At 41.1% G+C, this 12128-nt stretch overlaps 1 protein-coding gene across 2 annotated transcripts in view; it reads left to right on the top strand.

The window, feature by feature from the left end:
* The first annotated feature begins 7059 nt into the window (after positions 1-7059).
* The window catches only part of ZNF608 (zinc finger protein 608), a 139246-nt gene continuing 134177 nt past the window's right edge, over positions 7060-12128 (top strand). Inside the window, exons 1-2 of one of the 2 annotated variants that reach the window (XM_006886001.1) lie at positions 7060-7337; positions 10607-11697. In XM_006886001.1, coding sequence (XP_006886063.1) covers positions 10792-11697 — 906 coding nt within the window. In that variant the 5' untranslated portion in view covers positions 7060-7337; positions 10607-10791. Of the gene's footprint in view, positions 7338-10606; positions 11698-12128 lie in introns of those variants that run through there. The other variant, XM_006886002.1, reaches the window with a different exon arrangement.

The raw sequence follows: 12128 nt of genomic DNA, 5'->3' as shown, positions 1-12128 counted from the left end.
CTTGGGGCGGTGGGAGGGGTGCGGGGGGAATTGTGTACCAGGGAAGGAGTGTTTCTTTTACTTTTGAAAGAGAGGAGCGAACTGGGGGTGGGGTGGGGGCGGGATGGGCGGGGAGAGAAGTGCAGCAATGAATGAATAGAAATCCAAAATCTGTGTAAATGCTCATTAAAATTATTTTTTTTTAAAAGAGAATCCTACTACTCTCTAGGAATAAAACTATTTTAGGCTCCTTATCTCCACATATATCTGAAAGCTAGAAATAAATTTATCAATATATTGTGTCTTGTTCTCCCAATTTTTTACACAAATATAAGGATATGCTGCCATTAAGTAGTCAAGATTTTCTTTTTTAAATGACAGGAGGCAGAAAAAGAGACAGGAATTAAAATGAAATGTATGTAAATTAATGGGTCTATCTGGTCCCTGTTGACCTTGTTCTGCTTAATAGTGTATTGTTTTATTTGCTCTTATTTTTAAACTCTGAATAGTGTCAAGATTTTACTGCAAGTTTGAAAATGTCATTTTACAAACATTCTTTTCACAGCTCATCTTTCTGGAAATGAGAATAGCTCTATAATGCAGATTAAGCAAAAGTATTTTGCAGTCTCTCCCAGTGACCATTCCTTGGCTAGCTAACAGACCAGCCATTCAGAAGCAATTTTCTTCAAGCTGAAATTATGTGCTGACCGTAGCAGATCACTTCCCATAATAACCCTTCCCCCACCCAATGCTAAATACAATCTGTCTCCTACTCACTGTAATAACGTGCAAATGACTGTAATTTTGCAGACAAGAAACAGCCCAAAGTGAAACGTGTCTAAACAGAGGTCGATTTGAAAAATCAGGGCTATTACCTAAATCTGTAAAATACATATTGTAATAAAACCAGCAACAGCACTCTCCAATAAGTAGTTGTGTTTGTTTTTTTTTTTTTAAAAGTGGCTTGTGTTTTGATCTGCTTTATGCACCCGGTCTCCACTGGCATAAAAGAAAAATCCTTTTCCAGAAATGGTTTGATTACGTACGATGTAAATTGCCATACTTTGCTAACTGATCCCCAGACCTTGCTTGGGCACCCATTCAGATATAGTAGCACACACCATCCCACAAACGCCTGAACCAGGCAGAGGTAAGATTTCAGACACTTAACACTGACCTACATTGCAGTTCTCTCAATGTGAACAGTATACAAGTGTTTTCTTTTAGAAGAATGTGCTGTTTTGCAGTATTTTGTCAGGCTCTATACAGTGTCAAGGCATAAAAGGGACAGGATTTACTGTTTTTCCATCTTGATTCTTTTTTAATGGAGCTTTGAGTGACCGAATGGGGGAAATGCATGAACTATATAAGGAGAAATCCCTCTTTAATTTTGGATTTCCTTACTATTAAAGTATTTACTATTACAGTTGTTTTAGGTCATGTAAAATTTACTTTTTATTATTTCAACTTGTTAAAGGTAAACTGGAGTATAAAGATCTGTCAAGACTGTCATTCTCCTCCCTGCCTTCCTTGGCAGTGAACCCTTTTGATCATACTTAAAGTTTAAGTGCAAGGTGAGTTTGTTTCTGGTGTGTATGTTGTTTTTTGGTTTTTGGTGTTTTTTTTTAAGAAAGGAGGAAACAAAGAAAAAAGTATAAAAATAAGTAAGTGCAACGTGAATTTTAAAATGACTTGAACAACTAAGAAAAAGTTACACAAAATAAGTAAATATTAATATTCACAAAAATTATTGGAAATGTCCCCTCATCTTTTGTAGTAAGATGTACATTACTGCTAACTTTCTTCCCTAGCAGCCCCTGGGAGGTACCTGAAATGTGTTCTTGTGCTGAGTCTCTCTCTTCTGTACTCTACACTTGGCTTAGTGACATTTCAGGATAATACAAAATAGCAAATGTTTGACCAAAGATACTGCTCATTTCTCTCTGCTGACAGTTATGTAGAGGGGGATATTGTTAATAATACTCCACAGAAACCTGACTGAGCAGAGAGTTTTCTTTAGTAATCCTTTAGCATGGTAGGAAACTAGGACTTTGCCTGTAGGTGAGAGGATAGAAGACCTTCAAGTGTTTGTGTGGGTGTTTAATAAATCACCAACTCTACATTCCTTACGAAAAAAGGGCAGGTCAGCTTCTCCCCTGCCTGGAGGCAGTCTTGCTCTTAAAAACCTACAGAGAGAATAATCATTCTCCACAATCTTCTGAGTAGTCCGTGAGTTTCTTATTATGTTTAAATTAAGTTCCTTTCTCTTTTAATTAAGTCAATTTCCAGGAAGCTTGTTTCTTTTTTCCTTTTTTTGAAAACTTTCCTTTCTAGTTTTCTCCCCTTTGGTCTTGAGTAGATCAAATGTTGACATGTTGTTGTGTGACGTCAAACACGTTCGGCTCATTGTGACCCTATGCATAGACATTTTTAAATGTTAACTCAAACTCAAGAAATTATTTCTGATCTTCACTCCAAGTTGGGGGGGGGAGAAGACATTCAAATTAGAAGAGTCACTAGAAGAGTACACTGTTACTTACTGCTTTAAGTCCTTCATTCCTTCCTCAGTATTGAACTCCCCTAAGCATGTTCTATTGCTTATAGGGTTTCCGAAGGCCTGTTGTTTTGTAAATGAATGGGCAATCCTTCTTCCTAGTTTATCTTAATTTGGAAGTTCAGCTTTAGTACAATATATGACAGACAAGCATTTTACCCCAAAAAAGCAGATGATAGACAAAACCCCACAAATACATCTTAAGGTATTAAGAGCATCAGCATGTGAAGACACTGCAACAAGCAAAGACACTTCTCTGATTCAAAAACTGACAGACAAATTCATCACTGGTTCCCTTCTTTTAGGACCCCCACCCCCTTTTGGCATTTCCCTATTCCCTGTCCCTCCCGCCACTGCCATCAGAACTAACCTCTAATATGACAGCCCAGGCCTCTAGTCACTCCTATCCATTCACTATCTCTGTTTCCTGGTGATGATCTCACCAGTGCACCAACTGGCAGCATCATGATAGAGAAAATATTGAGGGTTTTAATGATTTCATCTTGGTAGGATCCATAATCAACATTCTTGGCACCAGGGATCAGGGATCAGGATCAGGGATCAGTTGCACTGGAAAAATCTGCTGTCAAGGACCTCTCCAAAGTGCTAAAGAGCAAGGATATCAGTCTAGAGACGAAGGTGTGCTTGATCCAAGCCAGTGTCTTCTCAATTGCTCACTATGTATCTGAGAGCTTGACAGTGACTAAGGATGACAGAAGAAGAATCAATGCCTGAGTTGTGAGAGGGTGAAACCAGGCTGCTCCTCAGAGGCAAAAATTTTGACACTCTGTCTCACATACTTTAAGTATGTTGCCAAGGGATCAGTCCTTGGAGAAGGACATCATGCTTAGAAGGGTAGAGGGTCAGCACAGGAGAAGACCCTAGATGAGATGGATGGACACAGCGACTGTGGCGATGGGATCAGGTATAGGAAAGATGGTGAGATTCACTCATGATAAGTCAGGGATCAGGGCTACTCAGTATGAGTTATATGCAACTCGCAGGCACATAACAACAACAATCCTTCTCTACTACTGGAGAGTTAGCTATGAATTCTGACTTGCTGGTACACAGCAACAACTTTTCTTAAGGAGCGCTGGTGCTTAGTGGTAAGGAGTTGCACTACCAACCCAAAGATACACAATGCCAATCCACTAGCTCCTTAGCAGGAGAAAGATGGGCAATCAGCTCCATCTTTCTGAGATTTATTATCTATGAAAACCTGCTACAGAGTGAGCTATTCTGACTTGCCCATGACAAAACAATAGCAGCAACAATAACCCTTAAAAATAACCTGGTTGGATAGTAGGTTATGTGTTGGTCTCGTAACACATCAGGAGTTCGAATCCAGCTGCTCATTGGAAAAAAAGATGGGCAATCTCCTTTTTGTTAGATTCACACCCTCAGAAACTTGATAGAGCGTTGCCATTAGTCAGAATCCACTCAGTAGCAGTGGGTTTTTGTTTGTTTCTTATTATTTTGCGATACAGCACCTGCTCTTGAAGCCCAGGGCAGATTGTAAGAGGTTCTTAGGGAGGGAGGTGAGGTGACACTTTGCAACTGACTATTCTCATGCTCTTCTTGTCCCTTAATTCTTCTGAGACTTTTTTTTAATTGCATTATTTTTACGTGTACTGTCAAATCAGATCTGACTGGTACAGGAGGAGATTGTTCCTCCTTCTCCCGCAGAGCATCTGGTGGTTTTGAACCGCGTACCTCTGGTATTGCAGTGCAGTGTCTTGCCACTAGGCCACCAGATCTCCCTGAGACTTATTTTTATAAAAACATTTTTATTGGTTTACTCCTTGGATTAATTTTAAATTGCTCTCCTCTACCACTTCTCTGAGTAAATCCCACTAAAACGTGAAATTACAAAGTATATAGAATGATAAAAAAAATGTACTGATATCCTTAATACATACATGGCTATTGATGTGGAGACAAGAATAATTCCTGTGATGTTGATAAGAGATATAATACTTTAGGGGTTTTTTTGGTCCCTTCCCCATGAATACAGTAGAATTTCCAAATTCTGTGAGAGGAGTAGTTGTGATTTTCAAAGGTGATAGTTAATTACCTTAGTTTCAGCCATCAATTAGCAGATAGGCCTCTGATCTCTCCTGATTTGCTTGTTTGTCAAACAAAACAAACAGGGGCAAAGCCAGTATAACAACACTGGTTTATTCAAAAGTCTCGGAAAGAATTCTGGAGACAGGAGGTGGGGGTGGACTGTAAATGGAGTGTGACTACGTTTGGGATAGATAGGGTTTATTTTTGTCTACACATTCATTTTTGCCTGGTGGGGTTCCTTGAAAAGGTTTAAAGTTTAGAGATAAAACAGATTATTTCAGAATAAGGAAACATAAATTTGCTCTCAGCCATACTACCGCCATGATGCAGACTCTGATTTGCTTATGCCGAGAGTGTGTTTGAGAAGTTCTCACATGTTTCTCCAATTTTCTATGCTCTTTGAAATCCTGTTCCTTTAAGAGCTAACCATTGATTTTTTTTTTCCCAAACGATGTAGCATCTGGGTTAGTAGCAGCCTTCCAAAGGCTGTTATGAAGATGACACTCTGGGGACACAGGAAGTGCCCAAGAGTGATCTGGCCCTAGGAGGAGTCACTGTTTTAAAAGAAATTCAAAAATCACCTCTCCGGGTTGTGCTACTACTATTAATGGAGCATAGACACATCGTAAAATCTGTACTCTCAAAAATATAAAACATCAAAGCTAAAAGGGAAGATAATTGGGTATCAGATGTCTAATTTGCCCCATTTCATTTGTTAAATGTCCAGCTTTGATTTGAATGGAGATTGATTTATAGAGATCTAAGCATTATTATAGATTGCATTCCTCTGGTTTATATACCTCAGTAAAGGGTGGAAACTGCTGTTATTATTTGCAGCATCAAATATAGTTCATCTGGGGTTGTGAAACAACTAATTGGCAATGTTTTTATGGACTAATATATTGAAGGCTAAAACGTGAGTCAATAGCCATTACTTAAAACACGTGACATAAATATTTTTATTGATCCACAAAGTCATCACTGAATGTTTACATCATAAAGCTATCTTCTGATATCAGTAATCCATGCTATACATTCATTTGACTCAGTTAAGGCACATCCTTAAACTGTAATTGTCATGCAGGAATTACAATTCCAGTATGCCATATTCTTAAAACGTGGCATAATGCTGATTTGATTGAATTCAGAACATCTTTTGCTAGCATTTCTAAACTGTAGCACCAAGAAAGTACAATGAAAAATTAAAAGCAAAATGTGTTCTAACGCATATATAAACATGCTAAATTAAATATATTAGCTGTTATGAACTTATTTTACATTAACCTCTCTTATCCTCAGCATCACATTAACTTGTTTGCTGGCATTTGTCCGCCAGTAAATTAAATTAATTCCTAAATATTTCTCTGTTCTTGGTAGATTGACAGATGTAGCATTTGAGGGAAAGTTCACTGCTGAAGACAGGGTCGCTGAGTTGGGGGAAGGGGACGCTGAAGATTAGTCTGGGATTGTTTAAGGGGTTAATCTTCCTAGTGTATTTATCTTCACAAATCGATTTTTAAAGAAATGAGACTGGCCCGAGGTGTTAATATGGTTGGCTGGAACCTTATTTTATTTTTTCGGAGCCGAAAAGACCAGGTGGAAAAGATTTGTTACTAATACCAGCAAGAACAGCTCACGTGTTGGTGGCTAGATGGTTGCCAGCATTCACACTTCAGTGCTTGTAGACCAGGATTCTGGAAACAAAAGGGTTACTTGTTTCCCCACCACCGCCTTTACCCCCCGATCGATTTTTCTTATTTAATCAGCAAGTTAAAAAAAAAAGAGAGAGAGAGAGAGAGACAGTGGGGAGAAAGGAAAAAAAAAATTGCAGGAAGGGCAAAGTGGTGGGGGAGGGTTGAAAGCCAGCAGCTGCAGTACAGAAAAATCAGTCCTGGGAGTTCGCGCTGCTGAGTCCTTGGAACAAGGAAGAGAAGCCAGCAAAACTCTCGCAATCATTTCCACACAGCCGGCCTCCCTTTTCTTCTCGCAATGCGCTAGTGGCTCATTTGGCTTCCCTCTGCCACCGAGCGATCACATACATTATTTCTCCCAAGATAACACAATCAAACTTGTATTTACCGACATCCTCTCTTCGCAGCCTGTTTGAAATTTGTTTTAATAAATAAGTGTTTTATGTGAATGATGTAGTAATTGAAACTGGCGTACCATTCTCCCCCCCCCCCTTCCCCTTACTGCAGGAGGTTCCTCAACCCCAATCTGGTTGGAAAATAAAACGCTTTGTCTCCACAACCACCCCCATTGCACCCCCACCCGCTCTCAGTGTGTGTTTTATACGTGTGTATATTTCAACCCCCTACAGTAGCCAAGAGAAAGCAGCCAGCCAATCAGAGAGCCCAGTTTCATAAAAGCTGCTCTCTGATTGGCCCGATGCGAAAGGGCATTGGGAACAAAGAAAAGTCCCTTTCAGGTATAGAGGCTGAGAGCTCCTTTTGCTCCACTCCCCCTGTGTGTGTGTTGTGTTTCAGTCCTGATTTCAGTGTTGCAGAACAAGCCTTGTTGTGTGTGTGCACCAGGGGAATTTCCGTTTTCTTTTTTATTTTATTTTTATTTTTGCTTTTATAAAAAATACACAGGACGGTCTGTGACATTTGATGGTCCATCTTCTTTAATAATAAATTTGTTGAAGAGATTATAATTTCCAAAATAAAGCGGCTGCAACCAAACACATTCAATGCAGTTAGAAGGAAAAGGTCAACTCGATCCAATACAGACCGTAAGTACGGTTGCGTGGTGTGTCTCTATATAGCACTTAGCGGGGACTTCATGCAGGGGAATGTACGAGTTTAATGCATTGAAATGAGGAACTAGTTACAGGGTTTGGCTTTTGCATTTAGAACAACTACCCAAGAAGGGTGACTTTTATTCAGTGAAGGGTGAAGTATTTGTAACTTCTTCACACAAATTAAGCTTGACTGGGCACTTGGGTAACTGAAGAGTAAATTACCTCTTGGGCTTTAACCCAAAGGAGAATAAAGTGACACAGTTACATATCCTGGTTTGCAGTGTCCATTCTCCAGTTCACCTCACTACCTCGCTCCCTATTTATCCTAGCAAGGCAGACCCCCTTCCAAACCGAGCCAGGGAAATGGGGGCAAGGGCAGAATAAGCCGATTTCTGTAGCCTGTCACATCCCAGTGTCCAATAATTTAATAGTAAACAAGGGAAAAGCCACCCATGACATATAATGGTTATAATAACCTTTTTCTCACCTCCTTAAAAAAACCTGCAGCGAAAATACCCTTGGGGGGGAAGCCCCACCCAACCCAAACAAATCCACAAATAGCAACAATGGTGTGTTTATTGAGCTAGCAAAATGTTTTTCTTTGTTTAATACGAAAATCCAAGTAGTTTGGAGGCACCTTTCCCCTCCTTTAGACGTCCCAGTCTCTGGCCCCTTGGGAAAGCCGACCAATTGCAGATAAGTTGAGGAAAGGTTTATAAGGTGTTTCTTTAAAACATCTGCTTTGCTCTTGTGTTCATTACATTTCACTCCCTCCTAACTTCCGAGATCCTAGATCTCCGAGAAATGTTTCACATTCATAACTTGTAGCTGTGCCCACTGCAGGGGGGAGGCAGGGGAGGGGGGAGTGTGTGCAAGGGGAGGGGAGAGACCTTCAGCTTTTTTTTAAAGACCAGATCAGTATTTTCTTGATACGCTTGTCACCATTTTTGTTCTCACGACAACCTATTGAGCCCTTGATCCTCACGTGATGTGAAAGGCTTGCACTGTAACAAAATCGCTCCTTTTAGATGGTTGGTTGTTGCTAACTCGCCCATCCCCCCTCCAAGCCCCGACATTTCCAGCAAAGCGACACTCCACTTCCAATCCATCAACAATTCATTACAGCTTTTAGCTTCCAAACGCCAGCTAATTAAAAATACTAAGCCAAGCTCCGAGGCCATCTGACTAAACATAGGAGGGGGAGGGCGAAAGGAGGAGAGAAAAAATAAATAAAAGGGAGACGCACCGTTTGCTGCGACTATCCGGGGAAAGACTGTCCTGAAAAAGGTCGCCTTAATTTTTTTTTTTTTTTCACTCTAATTATCGAATTACCACATGACTGATTGGCTGGAGCGACAGCGAATTTTTTCCCCTGCAGGACTGTGCTAGGAAGTCGGTTCTTTTTCTTAAAACAACATAAGGCAGGAAAACATCACATCCTTTAGGTTTAGAAGACTGAATCAATTTTAAACGCCGTTATTCTCCCCACCCCAACGACCCCCGTCCCTGAGCAAATGCTGTTCTAACTGGTTTATCAATTTAGTGAATCATCTGCCTTTCTCCCCCTCCAACACCTTTCTTTTCTCTTCACGCCCAGCTTCTCATCCCACCCTTTCTTCCTCCTCTTCCTCCTCCTCCTGCCCTCCTTCCCCCTCCTTTTCTCTTAAGTTAGTTCAAGAAATCAAATATGTCAGGACGGGCGGAAAAATGCCACTTCCCGACTAACGGGCGGAATCCAGCCCAGATTTTCAGTCCTTTCTTCTTCTTCTTTCTTGCCTTTCACTAATTTATCCCGATGTTAGCGCATTCTGTCTTGTTACTAGCGGACGCCTGTAGGTTTGCTACATGGGATCATTACTTACTGATCACGGTGGCTCTGAAGTCTGGAACTGAAGGCGGAATGAGAAGTTGGGAAAACTTTTTTCTCTAAGCTCTCGCTTTTTTTTTTTTTTTTTAAACTATTATTCTCAATGCTTATTAAGAAGGAAAAAAACCCTTGGTGCTTCTGTTGTGAATGTGAAACATTATCTTCCAGCTGTACAGTGACACATTTTTTAAGGAGAAAAGGACTCCTGATCCGTTTGCCAAAAGGGGGGTGGGGAGATGGAATAATGTTATCGAGTGATTATTCTGGCTGAGATGTGTTATTTGGTTTCTTCCTTCTTGATCATTTGGTGTTTAAGTAAAATGAGGCACAGGCTTGTTTGCCGAGTGGAGTGGGAAAGGCATTTTGATTTGCTGGCCTAATTAAAATATGATAAAGGATTAAAGGTAAGCAATGTCTCTGTGTATATGTATATTTATTTATTTATTTTTTTCCTTGACAATCAACTGTTAAAAGGGGGGGCTGATCCCTTTAAAAACCGTTTTAACTGATCTTTGTCAAACACACACTCATTTGCGGTCATTGAGGCCACCTTGGCACAGATCACTTAAAGTGTATGTCTTAATCAGTTTCCTGTACAGTCAGTAGCACCATATTTATCAGACTGAGGAATTCTATGACCTAGGAATATGGTAGAATTGTTTAGATGTAATTTTTTTCCCTAAAAAGGCAGATGTTTAACCTTTATTTAACACTGTCTTTTCCACAGAGGAATGTTCTTTAAGATGTGTGTGCATTTAAAAATAAGTATAAACTGTTTGGGGAAAAGAAGGTGGAAGGGAGTTATGTTATGGGGTGTAAGTATATTGGTTTTTTCTATTCCTTACTGGGAACAAAAACCAGACTGCCCAGACAGTTTGTAAGAAATAATGAAATTAAAAATAAGGAAAATTTAGGCAAGAGCATTTTAAAAACTAGCTTGAGAGAACTTCCAGAGTCTGGTCTTTTCAATCTCAAGATCTAGGAAACGTTTAGAGATGTTTAAAAGCTGTGTGTTCCTCTTCTAAGTATTCAGGCTTGTGTGTGTAGGGTTGAGATACCACATGTACTAGACAAAAATCTTAAACTCTTTTTTAAAAAATATCTTTGGACTTGAATCAGATCCTTTAGATAGTTTACTTTTTAAAAAAGTGATTCTTTTTTGTGTTATTGATAAAGGAATTTTCTTTTTAGCTACTGTAAGATGCTCAGTGCTATGGGTATGTTTTTTGGGTTTGGTTATTTTTCTTTAGACCTGATAATGGACTGTGGAGACAATACATGAGCCACTTTACCCTCCATCCTTCCCTGTACCCCTTACAGACTCCCCAGTATTAATCGTTTTTTATTCTGGTAACACCCAGACAAGAAATATTCGACTTTTCCCCTTTCACAGGAAAAGGTGGACCTGGACTGAAGGGTGTAAAATCCCTGGACACATTCCTGGGGCAGGAAAAAGAAGAGGAAGATTAGAAGATTTTTTTTTTCTTTTAAGAGAAAGCCCAGCGGAGCTAAACGAATGTCCCCACATCTCCAAAGGAAAGTTCATCGGATTTTTATTCTAGAGAGCCCATCTTCAGGATGTCAGTGAACATTTCTACTGCAGGAAAAGGTGTGGATCCAAATACGGTTGATACTTATGACAGTGGCGATGATTGGGAAATCGGGGTTGGAAATTTAATAATTGATTTGGACGCTGATTTGGAGAAGGACAGACAGAAATTTGAGATGAATAATTCCACCAACACCACCAGCAGCAGCAACTCTAAGGATTGTGGAGGTCTGGCGTCCACTGGGGCCGGTGCTACCACAGCCTTAGCTGATGGCCTAAAATTTGCTTCTGTTCAGCCTTCTGCTCCCCAGGGGAATTCACACAAAGAGACCAGCAAATCAAAAGTGAAAAGGAGTAAAACTTCTAAGGATGCTAATAAATCTCTGCCTTCTGCTGCCTTGTATGGGATTCCCGAGATCAGCAGCACTGGCAAGAGGCAGGAAGTCCAAGGGCGCCCTGGAGAGGCAACTGGCATGAATTCAGCGCTGGGTCAAAGTGTGAGCAGCGGCGGCGGCAGCAACCCAAACAGCAATAGTACCAGCACCGGCACCTCCGCTGCCACTGCGGGGGCAGCCTCTTGTGGGAAAAGCAAAGAGGAGAAGCCAGGTAAAAGCCAGAGCAGCCGAGGAGCCAAGCGGGATAAGGATGCGGGGAAATCCAGGAAGGACAAACACGACCTGCTTCAGGGCCACCAGAATGGCAGTGGTGGCCAGGCCCCCTCCGGTGGGCACCTCTATGGCTTTGGGGCCAAGAGCAATGGAGGTGGCACGAGCCCCTTCCACTGCGGGGGCACTGGGAGTGGCAGCGTCGCCGCTGCAGGGGAAGTTAGCAAAAGTGCCCCGGATTCAGGGCTCATGGGAAACTCTATGTTGGTAAAGAAGGAAGAGGAGGAGGAGGAGAGCCACAGGCGAATCAAGAAACTGAAAACTGAGAAGGTAGGATAAAATCGCCTTCCTAGATCTCCCACTTTTCTTCTTTGTGTGCTTTTGTGTGGGTGTGTGTGGGGGGTGTGCCTCTTGTGTGCCTTTTATTTCTTCTTGCTGCTTTCTGTGGAAAATCCATAATATGCATCCTTTATATTAAAATGTGGTATGAGGGAGCTTACTTGTGTGCAGTGTTTGGCTCCTGCTTCTCCTGCTGCTGCTTGTGGTGCTAATGTTTGCGTCCCAGGTGGGAGGGACCGAGGTTCTCAGGAGAAGATCCTTTTGGCCCGCACCTGGGCACCTGGCCAGTCAGCTAGACATGACGTGCCTTTAATAGAAAACTCACTCCTGCACCCACCTCTTGTCCTGATTTATCCCGTAAGGATAACTGCCCTCTGTTTTAATTTACACGTTTCTGGTAACGTGTCCTTAGGTACATGGTT

Source organism: Elephantulus edwardii, unplaced genomic scaffold (genome assembly GCF_000299155.1).
Source record: "Elephantulus edwardii isolate Elephantulus edwardi_28Jun2011 unplaced genomic scaffold, EleEdw1.0 scaffold00046, whole genome shotgun sequence".
Classification (NCBI taxonomy): Eukaryota; Metazoa; Chordata; class Mammalia; order Macroscelidea; family Macroscelididae; genus Elephantulus; species Elephantulus edwardii.
This window is presented reverse-complemented; position numbering and strand designations above follow the sequence as displayed.